This window comes from Balearica regulorum, chromosome 12 (assembly GCF_011004875.1).
Source record: "Balearica regulorum gibbericeps isolate bBalReg1 chromosome 12, bBalReg1.pri, whole genome shotgun sequence".
In the NCBI taxonomy this organism is placed as follows: Eukaryota; Metazoa; Chordata; class Aves; order Gruiformes; family Gruidae; genus Balearica; species Balearica regulorum.
Genome location: NC_046195.1, coordinates 700678 through 720667, shown reverse-complemented (window position 1 = coordinate 720667; position 19990 = coordinate 700678). Strand labels below are relative to the sequence as shown.

At 54.8% G+C, this 19990-nt stretch overlaps 2 protein-coding genes across 2 annotated transcripts; one reads left to right on the top strand and one right to left on the bottom strand.

Moving 5' to 3' along the window:
• Nucleotides 1-1922: 1922 nt before the first annotated feature.
• On the top strand, nt 1923-6649 carry DUOXA2 (dual oxidase maturation factor 2). Its single transcript, XM_010303086.2, has 6 exons — nt 1923-2069; nt 2210-2267; nt 4113-4247; nt 4432-4645; nt 5723-5937; nt 6399-6649. Exons 1-6 carry the CDS (start codon nt 1923-1925, stop codon nt 6596-6598), a joined length of 969 nt encoding a protein of 322 aa, XP_010301388.2. The 3' UTR covers nt 6599-6649.
• A 4071-nt stretch (nt 6650-10720) lies between these two features.
• Nucleotides 10721-15342, bottom strand: DUOXA1 (dual oxidase maturation factor 1). Its single transcript, XM_010303085.2, has 6 exons — nt 15196-15342; nt 14298-14355; nt 13608-13742; nt 13243-13456; nt 11757-11971; nt 10721-10935 (listed from the first exon to the last, which is right to left on the bottom strand). Exons 1-6 carry the CDS (start codon nt 15340-15342, stop codon nt 10721-10723), a joined length of 984 nt encoding a protein of 327 aa, XP_010301387.2.
• Nucleotides 15343-19990: the final 4648 nt, after the last annotated feature.

The following is a 19990-nucleotide window of genomic DNA, read 5'->3' as shown; positions in this document are numbered from 1 at the left end:
GTCTTCTGTGCAGGGTAATCAAGTGAGAAAGATTAGGCAAACAACAACAGAAAGAGTTGTTTCCCTGGAAATTCTAAAACTATTCCCAGAAGCTGCAAAGTGTAGAGGAAATTCAAACATCCTTTGATATTGTTTGAAAGTTAAATTTAGATTTAACAAGGCAACACTTTCCATTTTTTCTGCATTTTCAATTGTTACGTATCATTGATCTGTTTTAAGCTGTGGAGAGTTGCGTTTCGGTGAATGCAGACTTGGAAATCATTCCTTCCCCCATTGTATCTCACCGAAATTTGGGCAAAGATGGAACCAGTGGAATTCAAGCAATCAAGATTTAACTTGTCCTAGGCTAAACCGTTCATTTATTTCTTCTCTTAGAGCCGCTCAGACTGTTTTGTGGGCACGTTTGCTGGGCTGGGGACCCACAGCTGGACTTCAGTCCGACCTCGTAGCATTGGGAATCAATCACAGCTCCTGGTTGCCAGGTAATCATAGCAAGAATGATTCGTGAAGGCTGCCTTTCTCTGGGCTTGGCTTTCCAGGCAAATAGCTCAAAACAGTTACAGCAAAATAGCCCAACCCAAGATTTGTAAGTATGTGTGATAGCTCTGTTAGTTGGGAGCAGAGAGTCAAGATAAGGTCAGGTGCAGATCAGTTGTGAGCGAGCTGTAAAAACCCAGTCTCTGTTAAACTGTTTGCTGTAATGATCCGGGTTACTGGACAGAGAATTATTCTGAAACCAAGTATTGCTTTGTGCATTGAAAAGTGACTTCAGCTGCCCAGGTAAACTGTTTTATGATACTTAATGTAATCCCAACCCACTTCTGGGGATTTGGGACCCGCTTTTTTTGTGGCTGAATTGCTCTGGGTTGGATCTTACCTAAAATTACGATTAATACTGTTTTCAGAAAATGAGAATAAAATCAACTCCTCCATGCAGGGACAGAATGAAATTGTATTTGGTCATGAGTCATATTAGCTCTGGCATTCCCTGACGTTAGAAGACTTCCCGGGGTAGTTACATGCAGAGATGCTATTAAAGAAGCAAAATAGAAGGACTAAGCATGTAATCAGTTTTGGTAGGAAAGATCTAACCCAGGAACGGGGGGGAGCTCTGTAATTTCTAGAACTAAAGTGTCAGTGGGAGTTCAAAGACGTCTATGGGAATTATACACTCCGTCGTCTCGTGTATCTCAGTTTCCTTTAGCCCTGAGATGTGCCCCTGATGCTAGCGTGCTCCTTGGACCCACATCCCAGCTCTAGGGGTTGCTTCTGGCCCCTCTGGACCAAGCGCAGGAACAGTCCTCCCTCCCCAGACTGTATTTTACAGCTCCTGGGGAAAAGCCTCTTCGAGAAGAGGGGCTGGAAATGGGGGTGGTGGGCGTCATTCCGCTTGGCCCCTGGCTGGGGATAATTTTGCTGCTGCGAAACTGATGTTCTCAGTGGGTCCTTGTCATTTTGGAGGAAGGCTGCATCTGCCGATGGTCACCGTCTCATGGGCTTCCTCTAAGGGTGCACCGCGAAGCAGAAAGCCCCGGCTGCATCTGCTGGAGGGAAGGACCCAGCTCCGTCTGGGGAGGAGCTGCTCAGCAGGTTTTTGGGCTTGGGCTGCTCCTCAGGCTGCAGCAGGACAGCGGCTCCTGGTTCCCCAGGCTGCTACAAACCCTCCAGGCTGGTGGAGCCCTGCCCCAGGCACCTCCTCGCCTCCTCCGAGGGCTTTTGGGTGGTGTGTTTCTCTGCTGGGGAGTATTTCGCCCTGCCTGTTTCCTTGCAGCGTCACATTTCCTTGTCCCTCTGGGGAGTTTTGAGGTGGACCTCCTGCAGCTGGTTATTGCAGACCTGAGCTGGGGCTGGCCACCGCAGGCAGGGCAGCGCAAGGTCCCCGCTGTGACCGCCTCTCTCCCGCAGGCTGCCAGAGGTGCAGGATGACTCTTTTTGACGGCATCTACCCCTTCTACCTGCAGCAGAGGAAGGTCTCTGTGTTCGATGTCAGCACCATCATAGTCATCGTGGTCTTCCTAACGCTCACTTGCAGCTTCCTGCTCATCATCCCGGGCATCCGCGGACGGGCGGTGCGTGACCCCTCTCCCTGGGGATAAACATCTGCTCCCCACGTTTTGGATGCTGGGACACTCCCGGCTGGTTTGGGTTGAGGCAGGAGGACAGCTGGGGCTGTTCGTCCCTGCCTGATGTCCCACCTCTCTCTCCGCAGAGGTTGTACTGGACTCTCCGGGTTCTCCTCAGCCTCGTCGTGGGAGTGGTGATCGTTGGTAAGTGCTGTGCAGCCCTTGGAGGGTGGGTCTGGGGGCAGGATTAAACCCAGGGGCAGGGTCTGCGTTTGGGAAATGTGAGCTGGTGGTCACAGCTGTGGCCTGGCCGAGGCTGGTTGCAGGGTCTACCCTACCCCTGATCTGCAAAGCAGTCACACAGCTTCCCAAAAGGGCTTCCCCATCCCAGGCACGGGGGCTGAGAGCACCTGGAGGTGCCCTGGTCACGTCTGAGTTGAGAGACAGCTTTGCTGGCTGTATCTGCTGCGCGGAGCTCGAACAGTTCCAGCTCTGGTGGGCTGCACGGCCCCATGTTCTTCTGACCATGCAAGCCGTCCTGAGCTGCCCGCTGCTGAGGGAGCACGGCTGAGCAGCTCGGACCATGGCCAGGCACGTTTGGAGGATGAAAGGAGCCTTGCAGTGATGTGCAGAGAGCAGGTGGAAATAAAACACAGGCAGGGCAGAGGTTGGGGCAGGGGGGATAAAGACCTTCCAAGGAGCAGGAGGCGATGATTTAGTAGAAACCAGAAAATCTTCTGTTAATAAATGGGAGTGGTGGTGGAAACCAGGCTGTGGGATTTCCAACTTGGACAGGGCGATAGGACGTGTAAGCAAAAGATGTACTGAGGGGACAGGAGATGCCAGATGGGGAGAGCAACCAGCCCTGACCCTAAATCAAAGAAACGCTCCTGCTGAGAAGGACAGGATGGTTTACAAGGCTGCTTGGAGAGGGAAGATGAAGCACAACCTAAATGACTCAGCCCTGATTCGGCCAAGCAATAGAAGAAGATAGCCAGGCTGTGACCAGCTGCGGGACTCTGCCAGCTGACACATGGGCCAGTCCAATGTGCGGTGGTCACCCTCCACATGGACATGTCCAGGTGCTGGGAGATGCCACCAGAGCTTCCCGGGAACGTGGTGCCAGGGTGGAGATGGCAGAGAGGTGGAGATCAGGGCTTGCTCCGCAGCCTTAACCAGCTCAGCCCTGGAGAGCCATCCAGCACTGCTCTCGTTAGGAGGATGGAGCCAAGCACTGCCTGGGCACACAGGAGGAATTAATTGTTTTACAGCCATTGTCAGGGTTTCTGTCTGGCGGCAGCAGGGCATGCTCGACCCTGCAGCTAGAAAACGTTCCTGCGGAGCTGCTACTGGATCAGTGCCCTCACAAGTTGATTCAGCAGCTGAACTTATTTTTGGGCAGGTTTTCTTGTTCAGCTTGCGACTAAATCATCACCTTCACTTTCAGCTCGTTTCAGTGCTGGAAAATTAAGCCCACTGCAAAGTGAAAGTGTTTCAGAAAAAGATACTTCATTCCAAAAAAAATCCAGAAATGCTTCAATTTTTTTCTTCCCCCCCCAGCTGAAATGACTGTCAGAGCTGTGGTGGCACTTGCTATCCCTCTCCACCGCCTTCCATTTGACGGTGATCTTCACTAATCACTGATAGTGCTATCTAGAGGGCTTAACATTTGGAATGAAACTCACCCCTGTTCCCAAGGTTCAGGAATGGTCTCATCACCTCGCCGTGGTGGGGAGCTTGCAGGGAAGTCCTGGAGAACTTGTCCAAGGAGGAATCAGGTCACGGGGTTTGTCCCCGGGGATTTGATCTCCCCCGCTCCTGGATTGAGGGAGTGGATGCTCAGCAAGGGGAGGACATAAGCTCTTCCAGGGCGTGGGAGCTGGTTGAGGCACGTCCTGGTGGCTGAGTCAGCTGTCCTGCCCTCCTTACCCTCCCTTCCAGTGCTGAGGAGGGAATGCCGCCGTTTGTGTTCGCCCGCGATTACCCCCTTGAGCACAGCAAAGCCTGAGCCCAGCCCCTCTTTAACCCCGGCTTTACTTTTCCTGGCAGCTGTACAGTTCACAGGAGACTGGGAGACTGGCTGGGTGAAGGCAAACACCTCCTACAAGTCCTTCAGCCGTGCCATGGTGAACGCGAACATCGGGCTCCATGTCGGTCTGGCGGGCGTGAACGTCACGCTCGTGGGTGAGTCTGATGTCCCCGTCTGCAGCTCTGGCCATGGACCTAGAGATCTCCAAGTGCTCTGTGAATAGCCTTGGTCTGCATGGAGGCTCCTGGGACCCTGCTGTCCCTGCGGTGCCCATGCTCCTGGCTGGCAGCGACCATGCTGCTAGGACCCAGCAGGTCCTCAGTCTTCTCCCTCTGGCAGGAAACCCAGTGAATCAGGTCAACGAGACCATCAACTACAACGAGCATTTTGCCTGGAGCTTCGATGCAGACTATGACCACAGCTATGGTGAAGGCCTGGAGAGGGGGCTGCCCAGCCCCATCCTCTATGTGGCAGAGAAGTTCACCACGCAAAGCCCCTGCGGCATGCTCAGGCAGTACCGTATCTCCAGCCACTACGCATCGGCCACTCTCTGGTGAGCCTTTCTCTCCTGGTGCAGGCAGGGGAGATGCAAGGATGTGGGAAGGGCTCTGCTGCCTTGTCCCGAGGCCTCTGAGATGGATGGTGATTGCATGCTGCCAGGAGGAAAGCCATGGTACATGGAGGGGCCTCTGCAAGGTCTGCAGTCAAACCGGTGGCCCTGTAGGCACCTTGGGGTGAGCAGATAGGAGGTCATGATTCTCTCTGCTGGTCAGCTCCACCAGGGCTTGGCACAGGAGAGAAGAATGTAGTGCAAATCCTTGCTGTGATGTGGTGATGATGGCAGGGGTCCATCCCTATGGAGGGAGTTGGAGCTGCTGTCCTCGGTGGCCCAGAGAGGCCCATGAGCATGTGCAGAACATTCCCATCCCCATCTGTGAGGGTATTTAATGTCTGGGAGTGGGACCAGGTGAGGAAAAGATGATGATGCTGTTATTGTGGGGTCCGTGTTGACCCTTTAGCAGGATCTGCTGGGCAGCGACAGGGAGAGCTGGTCCACAGCTGTCAGGAGATGGTCCCTTCTACCATGGGTTGAGGAGGGCAAGGGACATTGCAGTGCTTTGGGTTTGACAGCAGGAATGCAGAAGCTAGGAGAGGGGCCCGGCAATGCCATGGAGCAAGAGCTCCTGGCCCATAGCTGAAGGTTTCCCCTGTCACTGAGCTCCTCAGCCAAGCCCAGAGCTTCTGCAAATGACTTATGCCTGCTTCTGCAATTATCCCGAGTCTCTGTGGGGTCTGCGCTGCCCCACACGTGGAAGGGCAGGGAGCTGAGATGGTCTAGATACACTGAGTGGGCTGCCGTGGCCTCCTTGAGGCTGGTACGGTCTGTGGGCTGAGCAACGGGAAGAGGCAATCCGGGCTTCTGCCTTCTGGACGTAGCAGTGTGAGCATTGCACATCTGCTTACTCAGCCTGGGAGGTTAGGAATCGCTCCAGCCTGCCCACAGGGCTTCTTGGACTCATACAATGCAACCTGGAGTCCAGATTCCTCCTCCCACATGGAAATCCTCACATAGAGCATCCTAGTCTGTGGTACTTGCATAACTCATCCGTTGGCCTTCTCTTGTCTCCAGGGTGGCCTTTTGCACTTGGCTCATCTCCAACATGCTCTTCTCCATGCCTGTCCTGGTCTATGGTGGCTACATGCTCCTGGTCACAGGGGCCTTCATGATCTTTTCGTTGCTCTCGTTCTCCACTGTGAGGAACTCCCTGATGTGCCCAATCCAGTTTGGGACCGCAACCCTGCGCATAGGCTATGGGGGATCTTTCTGGCTCACGCTAGCGATTGGTAAGGACACCAAGCTGCATCAGGGCACACCACTTTGTCCCTCTGGGCATGCAAGAGTCCCAGGGCTTTCCCCCCCCCACAGAAGGCGGAGGTGAGAGAGCTTGGGGAGTGCAGCCCGCCAGAGCCCCAGCCTGTGCCTTGGCAAAGCAGACCCTGGCAGAGATGTGGAGAGGGCTGGCGGAAGGGGGAACACCATCCCCATCTCAAGGGTGGTGGAGGGATTTTTAGTCCCTGAGGTGCAGTAGTGCAAGGAGATGGGGATCACTTGCCTGGGTTTTAAGACCCATGCCTGGGTTTTAAGGTGCTGGGTGCAGCAGCTGAAGCCAACTCGTAGAGTAGAAGGCCATCTTCCATAAGAGAAAGCATTGTTCCCTGGCAGGGGGCCATCAGAGGAGGGGTGTGGGGTGGGAAGTGTGCTGGTATCTACAGGAAGGCTCTCAGAGAGCATGTTTGTCTTCCAGGCTTGCTCTGTTTTGTGGCTGGGATCACTGTTGTCGCACTGCACTACTTCAGCTTGGACCTACTGAAAACTTTTTTTGATCTCCGTGAGGAGAAAGCAGAGGAGTACCAGGAAATGACTGAAGTGTACGTCAACCCTCATTTTGTGAACAAAAGACTGTCTCTTTCTCCACCCTCCAAACTCAACCCCAACAACATCTAGAAGAACGTTTTTCCCACTCCTTCCCTGGAGGTGGGCCCGAAAGGGCAGAGCACAAACCCGTCTTGATGTCCCCTGAGACCTATTTCCCCATCCAACTGCCTTTGATGAGCGTACGCATCCACGCTGGGGCGGGTGCTTGCTGAGAAGTACCTTTCCAGCCTGTACCTCCCTGACCGTGCCCTCTGGAAAAGGGCAGACTTAGCAGAGAGCCGTCAGGCTGCAATCAGAGCAGCTCGCAGCTCCAGCGACTTGAGCTGCACGCTCACCTGGGATCTCTGTCCCGGGAGAAATGCCCTTCCTGCTCCATGCCCTGGCACAGTAAGTCTCCGATGGCCAGTTCCCACGCCAGATGCCGAACTCACTGGTGAGGTTTCTCATGGGGAGCACCCGTGACTCCAAAAGCCGGTGATGAAACCTGCTCGTTTCTTTCCCGAGCATGGACATTTAGTGTAGACCTTTAGATGTACCTAGGGAAGCCAGGCACGGACCCGGACTCCATCAGGCTGGATGCTGCATGGGCTAGAGTAAAAAAGCTGCTCCAGAAATAAAGACTGAGTAAATGTACGACAGTGTTTGCTGGGTGGGGGTGTGGCGATGTGATTATTTCCACTTTCAAACTTGGGCTTTATTAGGTAAGACTTGCAGCCTAGCGTGGGCCAAAAAGATGGCACAAGAAAGGAAGGAGAGGGAAGAATGAAGTGACCCCCATCCAGCTGGAGCACACTTGGGCTGGCTGGACTCACCGTGAAACGGAAGCCCGAGGCCAGGAGTCAGAGCCAGCCAAGGTGAGAGAAGACGGGCTCTGGCACCAAACCCACCGGCCTGGTGAAGTCTCCATGGGCTGGCACGAGGACATTGCCGTACCTGAAGGCTGGAGACCCAGGCAGCTTCAGTCCAATTAATTGTAAAGGACGTAATTTCAGTATTTTGGCTCTTTTCTTTCTGAGAAAAGATCCTTGCTCTTAAGTTACTTCTTTCACATGCTGTTTGCATTGCACTGTGATTTGTTATGTGCGAGAATTATTATTTTCAATAAAACTTTATTAAAAACCCGCTCCTTTGAAACACTTTGGGCATTTTGGGGGGCTGGGGCATATCTGCAGGTGAGACCCCAGCAGCAGCATCCTTCCCACGGTGGCCCCAAGGAAGATGGAGGCTCGCTGTCCCGTTTCAAGGTGAGCCATTGAGAAACCCTGGTCCTGGGGAGCAGCACGCTGGAGTGATGCAGGAGAGCCTCAGAAAGACTCTGATTAGCTGAGCGGCAGGACAAAAACCATAAGATTAAATCAACAAAACTCCCTCAGGTAAATCAGGATTCTTTCTCAAGTCTTCCTTGCGTTCAGACATGCCAGCTCCTCGGAGGCATTGTGGGAAGATGCTACAACTGACCAGAAGTTATTGGGGCTGGAGTGGGACAGATCCCATGCCCTGAAAGCACCGGAGGCTGGGGGGGTTTCCCCATCCTTTCCGCCACCACATCTGGGATTCTTCAGCCTCATCTCCTACTCTTACGCATGATTCCTCCCCCAACAGCATCCTCACCAGATGAAAAGCTTTGGCCTATTGCATCAGACGCACAGGGACGTGAACCCAAATAAACAAAACATCAACAAAAATTTGATCTGTGTGAAGCACAGAGACACCAGATCCCTGTGTGTCTCGCCCGCTTCCTAGCAAACGCAGGTTGGCCAGGTTTTCTGCAGCAGACCTTGCATGGGCCTGACGGAGCAGTGGCCATGATGGTGGGATGCAGAGACCCTCTGGCACACTGTCTCTCGTGCAGAGCAGGACAACAGGGGCTGGCTGTGTCACGGGGAGGGCTGGCCACCTGCAAGGAGGTTTGCAGGTGGAGGACTTCTTCCCTTGCCGTTGCTCAGGGATGATTATTTTGCCTCACTATGTGTTGTCATAGCAGCTTCTTCACCTACACTGTAAGAGCTGTGGCTGTACAGCCCCTGGGTCATGCTGCTGCAGGTCCTACCTCCGCTGTCCACCACAGCTCCCGGCTCAGTTTTCTGGCTGGACCAAGCCATTGTTGGACAACAAGACATAAAATAATTGCCATTAAATCCCTGGCTCTCAGCCCAGGCTGCTTCTGGCCCCACGCTGTCCAGGGAATCTGGCATCTGACCGGAGAGTCAGTGCCAGCAATGGAGCAAACACTGTAAGTGTGCTCAGAGAGAGCACAGCCCTGGGGGTCTGCAAGGACCGTGGTCCTCCTGCCTGGGGGCACTCATTGCACCAGGGCATGCAGACACCATGCCATCTCCCCCAGGCTGGGCTGCAAGGGGGAACACGCCAGGGAAAGGCAGAGGTTTGTGAGGGCTGAACTTCAATTCAATAAATAAAAGAGGGTTTGCTGCACCTTGGATCTAGTCTGTCTGTAGGCTGAAGCATCTCCTGGTAGATGCCATTGGGAACATCCTGGCTGAGATCTCCCAAGCCCAAGCAGTTCAACTCCAACCTATTTTTAAATGCTTGTTGGGTCCTCTAGGTCCTCATTGAAGACTCTTCCATCCGGAGTGGGATGGGGCAGGATGCCATGTCTGAGCACCCCCTCCCCAGAGAACCTGCCCCATGGTGGTCCCTCTGCAAACCTCTCTGCTGTGCTGGGGATTGCTCCCATCAAACCTTCCACATTCCCAGAGTCATTCCAGAGCTAAAGTCCTCCCATATCCCCCCGCTCGTTTCCCTGGGGATGCTCCGATACCCTTTTTTTTTACTGCGTGTTGAACTGCCAGTATTGCCCTGCGCCGACTAGCCGTGGTGCGATGCCCCATACGGGACCACAGAAGGGCTCTGCCTTTGCCTTCTTCCCTTCCCTATGGCTCCCTTCCCTGTGGCAGCAATAGAGCATCCCCAGCCTGCCAGCCCCCAGAGGGACAGCTCTATCAACCAACAAGAGAAAGACCAGGTCCAACTCATTTTATTGAGACAGAGGAGAAAATAAGAGGGCACTAAACAAGGGGGGGGGGGGAAGTTGCGAAACCTGCACAGAGGTAAAGGGGTGCAAACCTGAAACGTGCTGCCTCCCTGCGTGGGCAAGGTATCTGCTAGCTGTCAGCAGCCAGGAGTGGGCGGCTCCATCCACCTTGGGTGTGCAGGATTTCAGCGTCGTGTGGCCCATGACACGCGTATTTCCACGACTGAGCAGGAGGAAACCAAGCCTCCCAGACCGGGTGTGATGCTCACCTCTTGCTAATTGACTACAGCTGCTCTCCAGGGCACTGTAGCACCTCCATTCCCATCTCCTCCTCTGCTTCCCTCCCACCAAAACATTTTGTCTTCTTTCGGAGAACTGTGAGAGCACTGATAACTCACAGGCTGCTTGCAGGCTGGTGCCTGTGGTTTGGGGTGTTTATAAGCACTATAAGAAGCAGGATCCAACCAACCAACTCCCTGACCGTGCCATTTCCAGCCCAAGGTACAGCCCAGCACATCTCAGACTTACATTGAACTTGAGCTGTGGGGTGTCAGGGTGGGCCTGAAATCCAGGAGACCTCCAAGGTCTCATACCTCCAGCATCCTACTAAATCGTGGACCTCCTTGCCAACCTGCCCTTCACCCCAAACCAAGAGGAGGTCCTGGATAGAGGACATCCCAGTGAGCACAGCTCTACTTGCTCTTCCTGACCGATGATGGGAAGAGCATCCCTAGGCAGAGGAGACTTCTCGGGGGCCTTCAGGGTGGGGGTGCTGTTGCAGGGGCTCTACTTCTTTGGTTTGTATCTATGTGTCTGCAGTTATTTGGTTTTTCTCCAGTTTGTTCCTGTTTAGTCGCTGTATCTTAGGGAGGACTCTTAGGGTTTGTTGGGGGTGGACTAAGGGGAAGGGCAGTAGCGCAGTGCCTGTAACTGGACAGCCAGGGATGAGGCATGGATTCTCCTCATCCCAAAAGCTCTTCCAGCTGCTGGTGAGTAAAACAGCAGGGGAGGGGGGAAGAAAAAAAAAAAAAAAAAAAAAGAGGGCAAACTGTCATATTTGAGACACCTTTCCAGACTTGGATATTCTTGTCACCCAGCTCTTGTTGTGTCTCTTCCCACCTGGGCTCCTGGAAGGGTTGGACCAGAACATGAATTCAGGAGGGGTGTCCCTGGGCTTTGCTCTGCCTCCCCCCGGTGCCTTACAGCTGGGTGGCTGTGACCTCACAAAGCTCGCCCAGAGGGACCATCAGCACGTCCTGCACAGAAGAGCTGGGCTCAGCTGGCAGGTAGGACTTGTCCCACCGCTCCTCTTCTTCTCGCTTTCCCTCGTCCAGGTTAAAGACGAGCTTCAGCTTCTGTGGCTGCACGGAGTTCAGGATGATGACACTCAACCCCAGCAGCAGGCACAGCAGCCCTGCAACACACAGCATGGGGACACACGTTACCACCTCCTGCCTGCTGTGTTCCAGCCCCATCCAGACCTGGATCTGGGTTTGGAGGCCAATGGCAGGTGGCATCACCCAGGAGGTCAAGAGGAAGTGTTATTTTCCTCTCCACGGCTGGACTCTGCCATTAGTTTGTGCTCCGCAGTAGAAAACAGAAGTCAATGAACTAGAGCAGATGGCCAAGAGAGTTGGGGCTGGAGCCCACCACATATGGGGAAAGGCTGGAGGAGCTGGGCTTGTTTAGCCTGAAGAAGACGAGTCTACAGGGGGACCTGATTGCCATCTTCTGCTATTGAAAAAGAGCCAGTCTCTTCTCGGAAGTGCACAGTTGTAACATGGGAAATTCCAGTTTGATAAAAGGAAATAACTGTGTCCGTGAGTGGGACAGCTGTGGGGCAGGTCTTGAAAGGCAGAGGGGATCTCTAGCCATGGGGACATCCACCACCAGACTGAACAAGGCTGATGGGGCTTTGAGGTTAGCCCTGCTCTGGGCAAGGGCTGGGAGAGACACCCCTGAGGGTCTTTCCCTGACTCTGCGATTCACGACTTTCATGGCACTCCTCTGGGCACACCTCCACACAGATAACTTTGGCATTCAGATCTCCTGGCTGATCAGCTCTTTTCCTCACAGTCTCGATGATGCTATCCTAAATTCTTGTATGTCATAAATAAAACCATTTTCTGTGACCAGCCATGGGGATGGAAGGGATGAGGCACTGCTGGGGCATCACTGAGCATCATCACTGCAGGGATGGAGAGCAAAAGCCCCAGGAGTGAGCTGAGCACTCACCTGTTGCGAATGTCAGCCAAAAGGATCCACCATAGTCTGTTTTCAGGGAAGCCGGGCCAAACTGGATGGGACACTTCGGAGTGTTCCTTGCAGTGAAGAAGAAGAGCAGTGAGAAGAGCATCAGCGCGGCAGTGAGCAGGAGCATGTAGCCACCGTAGAGCAGGATGGGCATGGAGAACAATAGGATGGAAATGAGCCATGTGCAAAAGGCCATCCTGCAAAAGGACCACAAAACTCAGCAGAAAGTGTCATGCTTGGGGCCTGTTCTCAGGGTCTCCTGTCCACATCCCAATGGAGGGCAACCTGCTCTAGCTGGCCTTGCTTGAGCAGGTGGGCTGGACAGGTTGACCTAAGGAGGTCCCTTCCAACCCAAACAATTCTGTGACTCCATGGATGGTAAAGCTGTGGGACAGGTCCCACAGTGCTGGAGAGGGATCTCCATGCCTGGGGACATCCAGTGTTGAACTTCATGAAGCCCTAAGCCCCTTGATAAGGCTTTGACATCACCCCTGCTCTGGGCAGGGAACTGGAGTAGAAACCACTGGAGGTCCCTCCAAGTTAATTCTTTCCCTGAGTCTTATGGTCCTCCACAACTGGCTGCCCCAAACAGTTCCCACCTGTTCAAAGGGAGAATAGCAACAAGGGAGACCTTTGTGTGGAGAACCGCAAAATGAGCCATGCCCACATCTGATTCAGCGTCTGGAGTGAACCCAGTTGTCAGCCCTGCCCTGTGTGTGGGGTTTGGGTTTAGCTTGCTGGGGAGGGTGAGCTTAACAAATTGTTCTGATTCCAAGAATAATAACAAAAAATAAGTTTACATCAACATCCCTGCCTTGAAATACTCCTTCTCAGTAGCAGAAAGAATTGGGGAGGACTAGTTATTTTTCCTGAAAATAAAAGAGGAGATGTGGGCAGGGGCCTGGAGCCTACGCCCATAGGGGGAAATCACAAGACTCACCCTCTCTGCAATGCCTTCCCCATGACCTCTGAGACACGTGGCGATGCTCTGAGACTCCACTATCACAACACACACAGGGGCTCTCAGCTTCACACCGCAAGACAGACTCTGAGCACCCTCTTGATGGTCCCTCCTGCTCCCCACCAGCAGGTCTCATGCCCTCTTGGGCATGCAAGAGGAAACCCTCCCCCCTCTCCATGGCTGGTCTTATTGGGGCTCCACATCTTGCTTGGGAGAGGACCATGAGCCCCAGAGAGTCGCACCTTTCCTTTAAATGAAGAACAATTTTTCTCCAATGGAAATTTTGCACATCAGGGCAGAGGACACGAAGAGGACTCTGGGGAGATGGGCAGGCCAGGAAGCATGAGCATCCTTGTTTCTGCAGAAGGGTGGGTGCCAGAGACCAGCCAAGGCTTTGGCATGGCCTTAAAAGGAAGAAGGTGGCTCCTTCAAGCTTCCTCTGCTCTACTTGGTTCCTTCCACCTCCCTGCTGAGCAGAGCTAGGGCTGACCTCTTGCTCTAACTTACCACAGTGTGAGGGATGCGTAGTGACCAGAGATGCGGTACTGCCTGTGCACACCGCAGGGGCTTTGCATGGTGAACTTCTCTGCCACATAGAGGATGGGGCTGGGCAGCCCCCTCTCCAGGCCTTCACCATAGCTGTGGTCATAGTCTGCATCGAAGCTCCAGGCAAAGTGCTCGTTGTAGTTGATGGTCTCATTGATCTGATTCACTGGGTTTCCTGCCAGATGATGAAGAATAAGGACCTTTCTTAGCCTTGGAGGCAGCTCCAACACTTCCTGGTGTGGAGGTTCAGGGCCCACAGCCTCAGTACCCAGGTGCATGGCTGCCAAACGTGTACCCAGTCCTCTTCTGTTGTGGTATGCACTCACCCACCAGTGTGACATTCACCCCTGCAAGGCCAATGTGCAGCCCGATGTTCGCGTTCACCATGGCACGGCTGAAGGACTTGTAGGAGGTGTTTGCCTTCACCCAGCCAGTCTCCCAGTCCCTGGTGAACTGTATGGCTGTGAAGACTTCAAAGGTTAGTCATAGCCTGGTGGCAAGACATCTAGTGCTGGAAGCACCTGCCATGATGGTCACCATGGCCTGAGCATCATCTACCCCATTCCAAGGGCAAGGCCTGGGTTGTGAGGCCCAAGGAGCAGAAGCCTTGTATGTCCTTCCCCAGCATCAGCCCTGATCCATGACCCTGAGAATGTTGGTTTCTCCCCAGACCCAGCGCAGTCCCTAGCCCTAGAGGCAACGGGGGTGATGCGTGGGCACAGGTCCTCATCTAAGCACCTGCCAATTTGCCTGGGTCCCCTGGCAGTTGGCAGTGGGCTTTTGGTGACTGCCCTGGAGGTGGTCTGCACCAGCCTTCAGAGAGGAGACAGATGGGTGCTGGCACCTCCCACCACTTGCTGGAGCCAGGTCTCAGACACAGACGGGGGTCGGTCTTCCCCATAAACTCATACTGCGGGCTGGACTTGGTGCTTGGCTGCTCTGTTCACCTTCCCTCACCTTGCTCCTCCATCCCCTTGAGCATCCTTGAGCTTCCCCCCCAGGTCCCTGGTACTCACTGAGGACCACCGCTCCCACGAAGAGGCCCATCACCACCCGCAAGAACCAGAAGAGTCGCTGCAAGGGGTGAGCAGAGAGGGGGGGACAGGTCTCAGTCCAAGCATGTCATTTAGAAATGTCAACTGGTGAGAAACGAGCCTGTCCTTCCCCTGGGGAGTCACCCCACGGGCTCTGCAGTGGCCGGCATGGGGGGGGACATGGCTGAGGCATCCCTGCTGTGGGGTGGGGAGGCAGCAGGGAGATCTAGGCAGAGGAAGAAGGTCAAAACAGCCCATTTGGGAAACCCTTCCCTTTCTGGGAAGGAGAGTGGAGACGCTCCTTTTAATAGTTCTGAGCTGGGATTTCCACACTTATCCAAACCTCACATGTTTGGATGGGTTGGCAGCTGGCCACAGCTGGAGACAAAAGCAGCAGCCGGGAGTTCACCACGTGTCCCCTGGGGAAGAGACGCCTCTTGGCCAGCCCCGCTGCAAAGCCAAGCATGCGACACGTGCACGGCATGCCAGCAGTGGGCTCACAGTGGGGTCGGGTGGCCACTGCCCTGCAAGCAGTGCTGGGGCACGCATGGTGCACACCTCCTTCTTTTATTAGGGTTTTGGGGAAGGTGGAGCAAGGACTTGGAGCCTCACCCTGTTTTTCCACTCCTGTGAAATCACTCGGGCTTGCTTACAGAGAAATCCAGCCAAGCTCAGGTCTGGCTGCCTTGTAAATTTGGGATGGTGGAGTTTGGTGTCTCCAGCACGGGGGTGCATGCTGGGTTGAGCCCCATGGCTCGCTAGAGATCCCAGAGCCCTGGCCATGAACCTGTGGGCATGTTTGATCCCCACGTCTGTTTTCGAGGCTGGGACACACAGAGCAGGGACCAGAGGGCTGAGGTCCTCCAGCTGCTCTACTTACCCCCCTACCCCGGACCCCTGGCAGGATGATGATGAAAGTAGCCAACATGGAGAGGAAGACAGAGATGATGATGGCCCATTTGGTGTCGAAGGGGAAGCACGCATTGGTGCCGGGGTAGAAGGGGAAGGAGCCATTCCACAGCGTCATCCTGCTGCCCGGGATGGCTGGAAATCAGCACCGAGAGAGACATCGTGGAGAAAAAAAAATCACCTCCGCACTTCCACCCCACCCATCCTTCTCCGCAGAGCCATCTCCTGCCCACTTGCCAGGGCACTGCTTGTCCCAGGCACAGCTGTGCATGCACCTCCAGAGCCCGTGCACCTTGCAGTCCCACATCTGGGCGTATGTCCAGGCATCTCCTGTGGGAGCCCTCCATCTCCCCAGGGTACATCCCATAGCAAAGCAGGTTTGGAGTCACCAGGGCATCCTCTGCAATGCTCACATGGTCCCCAAGATGCAACAGTGAGACGTGCACACATCTCTGGGCCTCTCGCTCCCCTCCTCTGCCTGTTCTCGACCCCTGGTCTCTTGCCTGTGCTCCCACCCTTCCTGGTTCAGCTTTTTCTCACACAGCCTGGCTCCTGCTTGTGGGTGTTGTGTTCAGGGCGCTCGGTGAATCACCACACAAACGCGCAGGCTGCACCCCGTCGGGCTGCTCCTCACTGAGCCCCGGACGGAGGTAACTCCTTGCTGTCCGAGGAAACAGGAATAACCCAGAGGGGACAGAGAAACTGCCTGTCCCTGGCAGCAGGCTGCCAGTCACCGCCTGCCAACCCTCGGTCCCAGGAGCTGGCTGGAGGCAATGCCGTGCCACGGCGGGCAGAGGGATGCTGCTCAGGATGGTTTTTGCCATGGCACTTGGCCAAGGCGCTTCCCTGCCAGGAAAGAGCTGCTCAGCATCCCCTGGCAGCGGGGACCGTCCCGGTAGTGGCTGCAGAAACACCAGTATCCCCTTCCCCACGCCGAGCCTACCTCCTCTGCGGCTGATCCCAAGGGCTGGCTGCTGTGCAGAGCTGCGGCGTGCGTTGGGATGGTGCTCTGCCTCCCTGCCCGCGCTGCCTCCCCGGGCTGCGGGCGAGAACCCAGCCTGACGTGTCACGGTTGTATTTCTCCCAGCGTTTTTTACGGTGCCCGCCTCCAGAGGTGGCTGGATCGTGCAGCCTTACCCAGGGCTGATCGGCCCCCTCCGGCACACCTGCTGAGCCCTGGGGCAGACCAGAGAGTTGTAGGCTGGCACGGTGCCGTGCAGCGTTGCAAAGGTGAGTGATCCCAGCGGGGGCTTTGCCTTCTTTTCCTCAAATTTTCCCACAGAGCAGTGACAAGTCCAGCTCTTCCTTATGGCACGGAGACCCTGGGGCTGCCAGGATGCTCAAGAGCTTCAAGCCCTCACCTGCGCTGCCTGGTGAACGATCCCCACTGATGTCATCTAGCATGGTTTGTGGCTGCACGGTCTCCTCGTTGACCCTGCTCCTGACTTCATCCCTGGGAAGGTCCTGTCCACCCTGTTGGTCACTGGGCAAGGTGACATGGTGGCTGGCGAAGGGGACCAGCAGAGAGGCACAGATCCAGAGGGGCTCCCAGCCCCGCTATGCAGAAGATGCTCAGGTTGCTAACCTGGCTACATTGTGAAGATCATGGAAATTCAAGATTTTGGGGTTTGCTCTCATTCTTTGGCATTTTGGTTGGCTGAAGAAGGTTGCAATGATGCCAAGAGGTCCCAGCGTGGCAGAAAGACTCTCCTGACCCATGTTTGGGGGCTTCTTCCAAAGCTGGCACAATTACTGCCATCCCCTGGCTGTTTCTTTCTGCATCCCAGTGCATGGTCTGGCTGTGTGCCCTTAAAAGCTGTGCTTCCCCCCCCTTGGCAGAGGGAGGTAAAAACAAGTTTTAATTCATGCCCAGCAGGAAATAAAGGCATTTATGGGCAAAGATTTTGCCATTTCCCCTCAAGCCCCAGACTGGTGCTGCCCGATCTGAACACTGAATCCCTCCCTGGGGGTTGTTTAAAAAAATTAAATAAAAGATGGCAAGGGTGATGTGGCTGGGAAATGCGTGTGTGGAGCTGTACTGCTGAGGTGTCCGCTGGCGTAGGCAGCGCCAGGGATGTGCCGCCAGCTCCAGCTCCGGCAGCGTCTGCAAAGCGGAGGGAGACGGGCTTCACAGCAAACGGCGCAGATCCTCGGGGGCGATCATGTTGGACACACACGGACCTCTTGGAAAGGTGGAAATACTTTCCCTCCCACTGAGGAGGTGCCTGGTAATTGTCAGGCTGAGATTAATTAAGGTGGGGAAGATGCAATCACGTGAGGTGGGATGAAAAGTGTTCTGGCCAGGGGTTGCACTCCCTGGAGCTGGCTTGGCCAAGCTAATGTATGGGGTTTGGCTGGGGAAGAGGTCGAGGTGCTGTGGGGTTTGTGCTGTTCACATGAGCGCCACAAACATGTCTTTTGGGGAGATGCCCTATTGCCAAAAATGGAGGCAGTGGGGAGGAAGCTTCCCTCCTTGTCTAAAGGAGGTGCCCAGCAACACAGTGTTTGTGTGCGAGGACATCAGGGGAGCTCACAGAGCTGCTCTGGTTCCCTCATCTGTCCCCAGTGGTGATGGAAATGGGGTAGTGATGGCGGGGGCGGGGGGGGATGCTCCACTTCCCTGGGGTGCTGATGGGGTCGTGGGCTGGCAAGCGTGGGAAAACTGCTGGATTTACCCCTCACCCCACACTCTGCATCCACGAAGAAGTCCTACAGAAAGCCAGAGGCCATGATGATAACTGGGGTTTGGGGGTTTTTTCCTCTTTTTTTAATTTTCTGGCTATTTCTGCAGGTAGTAAAGGTATGCAGTTCATTGGACAGTTTCCAGGGAACAGGTCTGGGGACTTGTTCTGGCTCGCCAGGAGCTCGCAGCATCACACTCAGGGTGCTGGTCCCACCATCAGCACCCTGCCACCGCTTGGGCAGCCCTCTTTTATTGGGCAGCTCCTGCTTCACTCGCTTGTGAGCGATGGACGGGGCGATTAGGGATGAGTCAACCGATCCAGGTCATCTGAGGGAGGTGGGGGCGAGGGAGGTGGGGAGCAGCACCCATCACCTCTTGCACAAGCAGCCACGCGGCGTTGGATCAGCCTCCGTCTCTTGTGGTGCCAGGAACCGAGGCGGGGAAGGTGCGGGGACATGCCTGGGCATGGAGGCAGTTTTTGGGGATGGAGCCGGAGCCCCGAGAGGCCATCCTTTGCTCAGAGGATTTCTGCCTGACCCGTGGGTGGGTCAGACGTGGTGTTTGTGTCCAGGTGTCACCCTGCCCCATTGGCTGTCCCCATTGCCCCTCTGTCCTGGTCCCTGGCGTGGGGGATGCTGCAGCTGGGGTCAGGCTGGTGATGTGTTGCGATGGAGCCCATCCAGTGTCCCATCCCATGCTTGCATGCAGCTCCTTGGCCGGGACTCTTTGAAACAGCTAAATGACCCATGATGGAGCAGCTTGAAGGGAGGAATAGGAGGAAGGATGGGAAGACCCCCTCTGGCCAGTTTCCACCTAGCAGAGAGGTTCATGGTACTGGCCATGGTTTGGCTCTAGATATATTTGCAAGAAGGATCTATTTTTCCAGCTCTGCCTGGAAGGTACTTAAAGATTTTGAAAGAAGGGGAAGGTGTTGCTGCCCACTACACTGCCCAGCGAGCTGGGTTTTGTATCTCATGATGGAGACAGCTCAGGGTCAACCGAGATGGAGGCAGGGCTCTGCAGGAGTCACCCATCATCCTAGTGGGAATTGAAACAGGAGGGGTTTCAGCTACACTTCAAGGAAATTCTCATCCAGAAATTGTGTTGAGGGTTCAGCCCTCTGCTCCTTCCAAGAGCCATCACATAGGAGAGGAACGTCTCCTATAGCCTGGACCTTCAAAGGCACGTGCAAGGAAGAGCATCTTACTTGGGGCTGTTTGATCATCTTTTCTCCCAGCCCCAAACAGGCTTTCACCTTCTGCCAGTGCTGTTGCAGGTTTCCATGTGCTCTCAGAGACCCAGGGACAGAAACCCAGCTGTCCCGTTGCCCTTCTGAATATCTCCATCCTGCCCAGAGACCCCATGTTTGACCTCATGGGCACTAAGACCAGTGCCTGTGATGGGGAAGGGAACACCTTGATGTGGGGCTGGGGTGGGTCCCTGTTCCTTCCCAGGTGTCGTGCCCATTGCTGGGATTGTCCAGCCTGGTTGAGGGGCTGCAGGTCCAGCCCTTCTCTCCTGTTTCGCAGACCCCAGGTGCCCCTTCCAGGCTGCCCTGATCCCAGTGTTGCAGCTCTGGGATACAGGGAGGGAGTGTGGGAGGGTCTGAGCACCCTGGTGCTCTGGGAGGACAGAGGAGAAGAGGAGGACATCACTTCTCATCTTGCATCTATGTTAGAGACATTGCCTCTCCACTAAAGAGCAAGTGGGGTTGCCAGCTCCCAGATTGTCTCTCCAGCCTTATCCCTGAGGAACCCGCTCATCCGACGGAGCTCTGCTGCCCCAGCATGAGTGTCGGGAAGTGCATTAGCCTTTGGGACACATGCCATCAGGGATTTTACCGTCCCGGCTTGGGAAACCCTGTCCCCGCAGATAACAGCCATTCCTGCCAGTTTGACGTAACTATCAGCAAGTTGAGCTTTTCCAGGCTTTGCTGGGGCTTGTTAACGATACGCTGTGTGGTAATTAGCACTTTCGTCCCAGGATGAGACTTAGAGAGAAGCTTACTCTTGTAATCCCTGTTGTTAGAGACCTAATTAAAGTGATACATGTTTTTTTCCATGGAGCTCCTGTGTCTAGTGTG